The 11,946-nt window shown below is 33.6% G+C and overlaps 1 protein-coding gene across 2 annotated transcripts; it reads right to left on the bottom strand.

Moving 5' to 3' along the window:
- Nucleotides 1-985: 985 nt before the first annotated feature.
- LOC109243837 lies at nt 986-5,001 on the bottom strand. Of its 2 annotated transcripts, XM_019410836.1 has the most exons (4): nt 4,819-5,001; nt 2,626-3,364; nt 1,501-2,043; nt 986-1,237 (listed from the first exon to the last, which is right to left on the bottom strand). In XM_019410836.1, exons 1-4 carry the CDS (start codon nt 4,887-4,889, stop codon nt 1,139-1,141), a joined length of 1,452 nt encoding a protein of 483 aa, XP_019266381.1. In that variant the 5' UTR covers nt 4,890-5,001; the 3' UTR covers nt 986-1,138. The 2 variants fall into 2 exon arrangements, with proteins under 2 accessions (XP_019266381.1, XP_019266380.1); XM_019410835.1 differs by lacking the exon at nt 4,819-5,001 and having other exon boundaries at nt 2,626-3,514.
- Nucleotides 5,002-11,946: the final 6,945 nt, after the last annotated feature.

Raw genomic sequence — 11,946 nt, 5'->3', positions numbered from 1 at the left:
TCCATGGATATACAGAGATATACATAATATACATGAGATATCACTGATGTACATATAGATATACACGGGTTACAATAGGGGATACACATGTGGAGTCGTCTTGAACTTGAGTTTTCAATCTATAATGTGTTATATAAAGAAGGAAAATAAAATTTTAATAATTCTTTTTTATATACACATTATTATTATGTTATACATTGTGATATTCAAATAATATAATTATTAATTATTGATCATAAAAGGAAAATAAATTTTTGATATAACATGTTTACGCAAGTTCTAAAATATAAAAATAATAAATATAATTGTGAGAGTAAATAATATTTTGGTATACAAAAAAAATTAATTTTTGATATACACAAAGAAGAAAAATAAATTTATGATATCTATTTTGGTATACACATGTCCGATGTGCTATACACTGTGATATGCAAATAATATAATATTTGTATTGTGATATACATTGATATAAAGGCAGCAATAACTATATATATAATTTTATATTATTGATATACAAAGAATAATATTATTTATATCCAAAGAATGAAAATAAAATTTTAATATACATGTTGATATAGACAAAGAAGAAGAAAAAAAGTTGTGATATACATATTATTATTGTGATACACATTTATTGGCTATTTGATGCCAAAATCTGTAACTAGGGCTATTTTCTGCCAATTATATGAGTATGTTGTTATAACATGTCAAAACCCCCTACTATGGGGCAAGTAGAGGTCAAAAATTAAAGATAATCCAAAAAGTGTCATATTTTTGCAATTTTTGGTGAAACGTCATAATAGTAATTGGGCCTTTAATAAACGGGCCGGGCTAAAAAAATTCAATGGGTCGCAAATAAAGGTCTTATGGTTGAATATTTTCATTACAGATTCTTTTTGTTTCTTTTAATAAAATTGAAAAGGAAAATATCAAAGCTCAATATTTATTAAATAATAATTTCCGTCAGTTAATCTTTCAATAACTCTCAAAAGCCAAATTAGAAATTTTGAAATGAATGGAATGATATAAATACACCAATGATGATATGCACAAAGCAATCAAAATTGTTGGACACAAAAAGAAATATGAATAACTATCTAAACCCAAAAAAGAAAAAGAAAAAGGTTATAATATTTCACTAAGCAATTATCTCATCCATATGACATTCCCTGAGTTTAATCTTTGCATTGTTTGTGCCACTTTTGTGTGTCACATCACAACATTCGCATCTATCCATCTGAAAATAAAAAATAATAAAAAGCACAAAATCAGTTTTTATTTTTTATTTTTAATGTCATAGCTTTACAACATCTAATTGCTTAGATGGTCAGCACCCCTTACCTACAATTTCAGGATCGTGGCAATTAGATTATATACCATGAGTGTCATTTAAGTGGTTATAGCAGGTTATTATATAAATTTCTTGAAATTATCTTATTAGGTATTTTTGTGCATCAACTTAACCTGATATTCAAATTAAATAGATGAAAAAGAACTTACGTCTATTTGCTTTCTTCTTGAAGAGTAAACTTCAATCTTAGAGATATCATCTGCAGAATGGCCACCACTGTAAGAACAAGCTGGCAATCCCCGAGGCAATGACCGCGAAAATGTAGTAAGAATTTCATTTTTCGTCGATTTCTCTGCAGATTCTAGGAAAAAAACATGAGGAGCTTGACATGAATCATTTGTAGGCAACCTTGTATTTAACAAGTAATATGGAGGGTCTTTAGGTGTAACTCCCCATGGTTGAAATGTTTCAATAGGGATTTGTAAATGGCTCCTAGGCAAAATGTTCTCATAAATATGTATTGAGTAACCCCATGATATAGAAAATGACCAATTATTTTGCCTGTTGTAGCAGATAACTTGTTGTAACATACGAGATTGATCGAATTTTGCCGCATTCATAAGGTGGTGTACAGATTGAAGTCTTTCCATTGAAGGGAAGATGGGGTTTGCAGCATCTAGATGGTGAAGAGACATCAATGGAGCTTTTGGATGAGACGACAACAAACCCGATATATCACCGCGCAAATCTATCTACAAGTAGAGATAAAAATACGAGTTTAGAGTCGGTAAATTCAGAACCAATATAATCTATATCGGCTAAGACTAGAAAATATCCAACTATTTGGCCATAAATAATATTATTGTGTTTGCAGATACTAGCTTAAAAAAAAGGGCAGCCTGGTGCACTAAGCTCCCGTTATGCGTGGGGTCCGGGGAAGGACCGGACCACAATGGTCTATTATATGCGTGGGTCCGCTATAGACTACAAGAGTGTAGTCCATAACGGCTAAGACTAGATTATATCACAACCATTTGGCCATAAATAATATTTTAGTGTTTGCAAATACTAGCTTAAAAAAAGGGCAGCCACGTGCTCTAAGCTCCCACTATGCTCGGGGTCCAGGGAAGGGCCAGATCACAAGGGTCTATTATACGCAGCCTTACCCTGCATTTCTGCAAGAAGCTGTTTCCACGGCTCGAACAAGTGACCTCCTGGTCATATGGAGCAACTTTACCAGTTACGCCAAGATTCACTTTCATTTGCGGAGACTAGTTTGGCTATCAATATTTTTGTGATACTAATAACTTTACTACTTGAGAAAGAAAATTTACCTGGTGGCTACCTTTAAGAGGAGTAAGATTGACACCAACATCAGATATGCAAACCATGGTTATTTGATCAGCAGATCTCAAGAATGGATATCTCCTCAAACAACTTTCAATATACTTAGACATTGCTTTTGCCAATGGATAACTCAAAATAAATCCAGCTCCACCAAAAGCTTGATTAAATGAGTACCAATAATTCGATAAAAGATACTCTGATTGACCCCCCAAATAGTAATATTTCGTGTGATCATATTGCCCGAGAACATCAACCATATTATCCACAAAAAATACTGAATCGTCGTCCCCCATTACCACCCATCTCACCCCTTCATGTTCCTCTCTAAACACCTCCATTATTCCATGTACCATTCGTGCCATAGTTGGCGCGACATGGTTAGTTTCTTCGATTAATTTAGTTATGTTATCGGATACTCTATAAGGCGGGGAAGACGTGGACCATGGCAAAAGATCATCGCCCGTTGGAGCTACATCAAGAAAGAGATAACCGCGCGTTTTATTTGGTCTCCACCATGATTCAATATATTCTTTTCTATAATGCCATGCTTCTTCAGAACCAAGAAGTCCAAATAGTAGATGGCTAAGGTTTGTAGGGTTAGAATCATGACCAAATTTTGAGGTTTTGGATCTTGAGGAATATAAGAGATCAGAAGATGAACAATTGGAATCATTGAAAAGGAAAATTGAAGCAAAGTAAAGAACAACACCTGAAATCAGCACCACTCTGCAAAGAATAGCAACAAATAACTTGTCAAATGAAACTCTAAGTTTTTCTTTGATTGTATTTAAGATATTGGAAGCAAATGCAGATGACATTGTTTGGTTTGTTTGAGCAAAAGCAAGAGGGAACTTTTATATCTGTAGCTTAGTCCAAAATGCAAAGTAATCGTCCACCTAATCTCTTAGATTAAAAATAATCGCTGGATGTATAATATTTGTATAATATGTGTGTAACTACAAATAATTAATATATAATTTGTGCGCCATACTGGCTAAAAAAAATAAACAGATTTGGCCGGCTATTTGTGTAACAATAAGTGTCTTCTGTATTCAAAGTATTATTGACTGGCAGGTATGTTTGTCATGTTGCAAAAAAACAATCAGTTTCTTTACTGTGATCGAAGTATTTTATTGACTAATCATGTGACAATTAAGATTAAATAATTAATTAAGTTTTTTGTTAGTTTAAGTCCTTCAAGAGCACACCTATGGAATAGGCTATTAACTGTGGCTGCTAAACTCATCCTGATTTACTATTTATTTATAATGGTGGTATACGGGCTGTTTGTGCATACATTTATATTTCATCGGGTACTTACTATCTCTAATCTAGACAAATTAAAGCTTAGGCAAATGGGAAGAAATCAAGTACGGGGTGTCTGGGTGGCCCTAATTTACTCCTAAAAAGAAATATTTCATTTGTTCCATTTTGTATAATACTCCTCTAGTTCGTCTCTATAAAGAATGACACTTTTATATATTTAGAAACTCTTTAAATTTAAACTTCTATTTTACCCTTAATGACATGCTTTACATTCATAAAAACGGCATTGCATGCAGTGGCGGACCCATGATTTTGTGCAAGCGGGTTCAGTCGGAGAAGTCCATAACTAACATAAGCGGTATAAGCTGTATAAGCTGGTTCACAAATAATTTCTATACAAAATTTACCTTGCTTTAGCCATAATTTATACATATACACAGTATTATTTTTTGACGAAGCGGGTTCAGTTGAACCCACTTCTCACCACTTGGGTCCGCCCCTGATTGCATGTCGAAAAACCACAAGGGTACGTGCAAAAATTTTAATCTTTTTTCTTAAACTTCCTATTCAGTCAAACACCGAATGTATCTTAAATCGAGATTTTTTGGCTCAAGTTTGTCCCAGTTTGTCGAGGGAGCAACCCCATTTTTCACCTTGAATTGGTCAAAATACGCGGTTCTATAAAATTAAAAGGAGGAACTACATAACAATATAAGAGTAATCATTTTCATACATATTCAATATTCATCAAGTTGAGGCTAAATTCTAATTCTAGTTTTTGTTAGTGCACTAAGCTCCTGTCATGTGCGGGGTCCGGAGAAGGGCCGGACCGCAAGGGTCTATTGTACGCACCCTTACCCTAATAAAAAGAGAAGAAAATCATAAAGCTTTAAAAAGAGAGGGAGTAACCGGACAGGGGAAGAAGCGATATAATGGAGCCAACGATCTTCAGAACAGATGATTTCAATGCATTGTTCGAAGCCATGATATTAATCCATCATTTTCTTCAACTTTTCAGAGGATTTTCTGAACTTTAGAGCAAGAAAAGATAAATTAAAGAAAGAGAAGAAAGAAAAAAAAAGATTAAATTTTGCACATAATGAAGAAGAATATGACACAAATGATTAACTCAGTCAAGAATTTGTTATGGAAATCCAAGGATGTACCTTAGCTATCGTGTGGTTAGCACTAGAGTCGGATCTAATAATAGGCAAATTTAGTCCCTTAATTATTGTTACATTCTCTTTGTTCTTGTAATATATCATATACTTAACCTTCAATTACTAAAATGTAATTTTTTTTCGGTTATCTTATAAAGGAATATGTCATAGTTGGACTATTTTAATTAGAACTTTTATCATCCTCAAATATAGAGTAACAATACAAAATTTAATATTTCAAATATAGCTTACGTTTACCGAGCCTAATCTACTAAAATAGGGTTAGAAATAATGGCATAGTTAAGAATTCCGTCAAGGGTGTTCAAACTTTAAACAAGTTAATAATTTATTTTTTTATCGATGAATGATGTACCAAAATTTTTAGATCAAACTACGCAACATTTAGCTAAACAATAATAAAAAAAATTAATCATATATGGTGGTCTCCGTTTAGTTTTGGCAAATAAAATGGTCAGAACTTTGAACCCGTGAACAACACTTTGAACACCCTGAGGCCTGAACCGTGGGTCTACCTCACTCAAGAGTGTTAAGGGTATTCGAAATATAATATATAATCATATAAAGTAGTATTTAACTTATATACGCATATAATTTTTCGGCGAAGGGTGTGTACTTGACTACCCTTGGTATAGTGTGGCTACGTCACTAGTTATGAACAAGCAAAGCAAGCTTTCCTTCTTCGTTTGTTGTGGATCGCGCTGTGGAGCATTCTGAGTATTTGTTTTAGGGATCATTTTTGCTTATCTCCTTATTATATAGTACTAGGCTAGTACTACTAGTAGTTATTGCTCCGATTCCAAAAGGTATAAGTTATAACTCTATTGTAAGGAACAATATTTTATATATTGCAACAAAAATGATTGTACATTATCAATGCACATAAGTTAAAATGTAGGCTTGACCCTAGTGGCATATTCTTTGGTTGTTCAAAACCTCAAGTTGATGAAATTTTTTCAAGTTAGGGTCTCCTTATATAGTTTAGAGCCCGTTTGGCTTAGCTGATTTAGAGTAGCTGATAAGCATAGGTGCTGAAAAGCACTTTTCGTGTTTGGATAAAAGTGCTGAAATTAATAAAAAACAGCTAAAAAATTGGGTATACAAAGAGTTTTGTTTTAAAAAGAAGTACTTTAGGGATAGAATAGTAAATATTTTGGTCAAACCTAAAGTGCTTATAAGCTGAAATTTGATAAGTTGGGGGAGACCAACTTACGGCTTTTGGCTTATTTTTGGCTTATAAGCACTTAACTTATAAGCACTTTTAATTTTACCAAACGCGTAGATAAGTCAAAAAGTGCTTATAAACCAGTTTGACCAGCTTATAAGCTTAGCCAAACACCCTCTTAGTTAAGTCGAAGTTTGGTGTATTTATGAGGAAAATTAATTATATAAACCATCTTCTAGCGGAATATTGCAAGTTGCAAAAAAAATGATTTTGGATAGATAAAAAATGCAGAATCGTGTACAAATTAGTTAATTTAATTAATGTGAGAGCCAGTAAAATAATGTAGGTTGTATATTTAAGTTGGTGTTTTTAAGGCACCTCTTTCCTAACCACAGCGCAATATAAGGATCTGAGAATCCCTTCCCAAATCCAATTTTAATTAATTTAATACATGATTAACCGAAATTAATTAGGTTTGTACCCTTATGATGAACCTATTATCTAGCTGTAGTGTTTCAAACTGATTGTTAGCTCTCTCCTACTTTCATTTCCCTCACCATTCACGAACCGAGGCATAAGCGAATCCAGAATGTAAACTGGCTTGAATACCACTATGAAACAAAAATTTGAGCAAATACTGAAGCAAAAATCAAATCCAGACAGCATACTAAAACATAAGTTTTAGGATGCCAATCAATATATATATACTTATATATACTATATTAAAAGCACGAAGGCCATTAGCGAATTATCGTTCGTCTTTTTTACTATTCTAAAATAAAGTTCACACTAGACAAAATAGTCATTTGATTATTTTTCCAATATTTAGACATATCATTTAATTATTTTTCTAATATTAAGGGATAGTTATTTAATTATTATCCTAATATGTAGGATTAACATTAATAATTTTACCTTTTTTGAAAGAAAGAAAACAAAAACTACTGTATCAAGAGATAACGAAGACAGAATATTATTGGCTTCTTTTAATTTTATAGAAGTTTCACTTCTCCTTATCCCGAAACAATAATTTTGGTAAAAAGAATCCTAAAACTAAGGTGACATTAATTGTTGGGTCTTCTTTTTCCGTTGTCTCCTAGGCAATTTCTTAAGCGAAAAAATTAGTTTAAGACTTATGAGTAATATTTTAGAATTTGAGATCAACTAAAACTTCTTTAGTCATTCTTTAATGGTTACACAATTGGATTCCGTCTCAAAGAGCCAAACTTCATATAATTTCATGTGGGGAAAAATATAGCTCTTATATTTTCTTAATTACCAACAGCAAATTGCTCTTCTCAATCTATTTCTGGCGAGATCCGTATCAATTGAGTTTATCTATTATGACAGTAGTTTTGCATTTTGCCATTGGAGCCTTCTAACTTACATTGTGCATCTATTTTTGTGAATATGATGAATACAAGTCTGGGCTTCCAAAGCAAATATGGAGAATTTATATCAATGTTAAAGATTTTACAATGGTGCTCAAATGCAAGAAAGTTAATGTGGCAAATTTCAACGCCTTTTCCTGTGTTTGGATGAAATTTTATCGATGACTTAAGTTTAAATTTTGTCTATTAGTGCTTCATTTCAAATTCTGTTTGTTTGTAAAGTGATTTTATTTGAGATGGTTAATTTTTTCAACTATGCTCTGCATGGATAAGGAGGAAACTCTTCAATTAAATAAAAGAGAATATATTTAACCAAAATTTTATTGTTGGACTCTAATTTTATTATAGTAATTTATTCTTTTTTAATCTGACAGAAACAATTCATATTGTATTTTTTTATTGATTAATGACATAAAATAATTTGCAACAAAAAAGAAATTCTTCCATTGACTATGTGTGTGTCTTTTTGAATGAACTTGAAAAGTGTTTCCCTACAAAATTCTCAAACACCGTAACTAAGTCTAAATTGAATATAATAAATGACGATTGGGGACTTCTATGGTTGGAGCTTTTTTCTATTGAGTTAGTCATGTCACACCCCTTTTCTACCCCGAAAGATATAAAATGTTATGGATTTATGGGTTAAAGAATTTTTCCAATTAAAGTGACAAACTTGAGTAGGGATTATTTTATTGTTCAGAGTCGCCACTTGGAATTGATTTTTCGGTGTTCCAAATCTTCATTTATTTGAATCCCTAGTCAAAGGAAGGTCTGACTCTATTTTTATCGGTCCGCGAAAACAAAGTTCGGGTAAGGAATTCTATTGACCGGGGAGAAGGTGCAAGGCATTCCCCGAGTCCCGTGGTTCTAGCACGGTTGCTTTATTGACTTAAATTGGCTTTAATTAATTATGGACAAACTGTGATTTGTATGATTTTCATGTTTCACCTATCCGCTTTGATTTCTTGATTATTAGATCTATAAAAAAAATGATTTTTTTTGATAAATTATGTTGTCATAATCACACTACGCGAGCGAATGCGTGATCGAAACAAAATTTATTAATTTTATCATAACAGCTCCACGCAAGCGAATCCGCAATTATGACAAGGATTATTAGTATATTATTACTTTTGAAAAAAAAAATTACTACACTTAAAGAAATTAATTAAATATTAACTATCGCGCTACGCAAGCGAATCCGTTATTTTAGTGAAAGGAATAATTAAATTAGAAAAATAATTAAAGCTAGTAGAAATAGTATGAGATTATTGAATTAAAATATTAAGAGTTAATATCACGCTACGCAAGCAAGTCCGTGAAATAATAAAAAAAGAAAGTTAAAACGCACCTACTATGTGCCTAGCGTTTAAATTAATTAAAGGTACTTAAGTTATTGGATTATTGTTACACATCATGAAAATTAACTCATTCTTAATAAGTTTATTCAACTAATCAGTAAGTATTATTTTTGAAGATGGATCATATTATTTATTGAGAAAGTGGGTCAATTTGCTTATTTAGTTATGGCATTGGGCCAACATCTATAAAATAAATGGACAAAATATTTATAGACTTCTTAAAGGCATTGGGCCTGTTGGACAGAATCTGCCTTGGCCCGTTATTGGGCTCCGAAAATGGGCACAAGCTGAAAGCCCAATGGATTTCAACTGCTGATTTACTAAGACAGCCCACCTGGGCTAAATTGCGAGTCTGGCCTCTTTTGCTCTAAGCCATTAACCCTTATTTTTAGCTAGCAATTCCAAACACCTATTTAAGATCTAGCCACTTTCTACCAAAAATCTAAAGTCCTAGCAGAGATGGTCACATGTAAAATCTGAATTTTATCACAATAGATAAAGGTTTCAAGCATGGCTCTTTTGTTATTTTTCTTTAAAGAATAGCCTATCATAAACTGGCCAGAATTGCACAAGGTGCAAAAGAGTTTTTAAACACATTGCGACCTACTTGAAACATCTCATTTTATATGCATCAAAACTATAATAGATAGTAAAGACAAATAACACATGAATAAAGAGTGTTTGATCAGCCAAGGATTCATTTTTACATATGAACTACAACAAGATATATTTAAACAATAAAGAAATTTAGCTAAGCACTCATTTATTTAAATGGATATGCTCCCAGCAATCAAGATGAGTTCAAATCTTCTTGTTAATGTGAAAATATCTGCAACATAAGATTAAAGAGTTACCTGGGTCGCAGAATAACAAATACAACAATGAAGAATGGAAGCTCAGGAAAACAGCAGCGGAACAGCAGCAAAACAAACAACAAATTCGTGTTGGAACAACCCGAAAACTTAGAGAAGAAGCCCAGAACCAAACTTTTAGAAGACTTTACTTTTCTGAAAGTTTTTACTCTAAGATTCACTCCTAAGACTTACAATTTCAGCTTACTAAAGAGTGCTTCAGCTGCTGATTTTTACTCTCAAAGTTGTGTTTTTAGGGTGTAAAAACTATCCAACAAATGTGTGATCCAGTCCCCTTAAAATGAGGAAAGGGAAGCCCTTAAGTAGGCAAAGAAAGCCACCTTTTGGAAAGATTTTGGTTCACCAAAAAATCTGTCCAAAAAGGGACTGACTTTGTGTGCTAAACACGGTTCAAAGGCTGTCCAAAAGGCAAAAGGACAGCCTGAGAACCTGCTATAACAGAAGCCAAAAGTCATTTCAGCCACCCTACTAGAAAAAGTAAGCTACTAGTACTACAACTCATGATCAAACCCATCTAATTTTCTGATTTTATCAACAACAATACCAAACTAACTTGCTCAAACCAAATAAAAAATAAGTAACTAGAAACAACTATCTAATCGAACTATTAACCAACAAAGAGAAACTCAGAACCTAATGACTAAGATTAACCAAATGATGCATTGATCAATGAAGACATTAATGAAACTCACAACCTTAAACAAAAACGAAATTAGAAATGCTACTCATAGAACCAACACTCAAAACGACTAACAAAGCAAAAAATCCTATCAACTGTAAGGCAAAATAGAATAAACAATTAAGTTAAAACAAAAACGAAAAATCAGAAATTAGATTGAGAGTTAACCAAAACGATCGCTAACAACATTTACACTACACAAAAAAAAACTATGATAAAATGACAAAGAAACAGAAAATTCAAAACACGAAGGAAAGCATTAAGGTTCGAGCTTTTACCAAATTTGAGTTTGAACAGTGGTGGCGTAGTGACGATTGGGCAGCGAGACATGGCGGGACAGCGGTACGGCTTCGAGCAAGCTTCTATTGTTGATATTATCGAAACCAAAAACTCCAGCGAATCCGAGTCTGGTTTCAATGATATAAACGACACAACCTTGCTCGAGGCCGGTTTGAGAAGAGAAACGAGAGGCAGTGGTGGTTGAGGGGCGGAAGTAGCACGGCCAGCGGCGGTAGTGGGACGTCGGGCAGTGGGGGTGGCTGCCGGTGGTGGTGAGGTTTTTTGAGGTTTTGCGTTGGAGATATGCAGATAGGGGGAGAAGAGGAGGCCGGTGGTGTAAAATTTTCGGAGTTTGGGGTGGTGGGCGGCGGCTACGGTTTCGGTTAAGCTTAGATCTATGGAGATTGAGAAGGGTTATGGGATTTTGGGGTTCGGATTCGTAGAGAGGAGGTTGAGCGGAAGAAGTGGTGAAATTTTGGGGTGAATTCGAGGTTGGCCGCCGCCGGTGGCGAATTCCGGCAGGCGGCGCTGGGCGGACCTGGGAGAGAGAAGAGAGAGAAGAAAGAGGAAGAAGAGAGGAATTAAGGGGGAAAATAGGGCAAATTTGGGGGATTTTAGGCTTTATATACCTGGGGTGGGGGATAAATAATGACCATTGGATCATGAGGGAATGTATGGGTGAGATTGAGTCTTTGTCATTTATACCAAAACAATGTAGTTTCAAGATAAAACTACGTCGTTTTGAGCTCTTGCTTGGCCAACCACCTAATGGACCGGGTATGGCCGAATTGGGCTCAAATTTTGGGCCAATTTTGGCACAATTTTAATTAAAATATACTAGCCCAATCCCTTTTCCCTCTAATGAATTAATTAAACTAAAAGTCTAATTCTAAAATCTCCAAACACATACACAAATAATTATTCAAAACTACAATGTAAAAGAAAGAACAAAAATTAGGCATTTACAAGTCATATAGGATCAACATTCATTAATTTTAGAAATTTAAATTATATATATAATGAAAACACAGTTGGAATATAATAATTATGTGATTTAAAAAAAACTATTCATCGAAATAGAAAATACGCGCAACGCGCGTACCCTGTGACTAGTATA

Source organism: Nicotiana attenuata, unplaced genomic scaffold (genome assembly GCF_001879085.1).
Source record: "Nicotiana attenuata strain UT unplaced genomic scaffold, NIATTr2, whole genome shotgun sequence".
NCBI classification, from domain to species: domain Eukaryota; kingdom Viridiplantae; phylum Streptophyta; class Magnoliopsida; order Solanales; family Solanaceae; genus Nicotiana; species Nicotiana attenuata.
The sequence above is the reverse complement of the archived record's forward strand: the minus strand, read 5'-3'. Positions and strand labels throughout refer to the sequence as shown.

What these genes read in the sequence shown, in the direction of transcription:
- LOC109243837 (XM_019410835.1), bottom strand. Translation starts at nt 3,456, where the DNA reads ATGTCATCTGCATTTGCTTCCAATATCTTAAATACAATCAAAGAAAAA. An exon ending in CTCTTAAAGGTAGCCACCAG is followed by an intron (nt 2,044 to 2,625) that starts GTAAATTTTCTT and finishes CTCTACTTGTAG; the next exon opens with ATAGATTTGCGCGGTGATAT. An exon ending in CAAGAAGAAAGCAAATAGAC is followed by an intron (nt 1,238 to 1,500) that starts GTAAGTTCTTTT and finishes TTTTATTTTCAG; the next exon opens with ATGGATAGATGCGAATGTTG.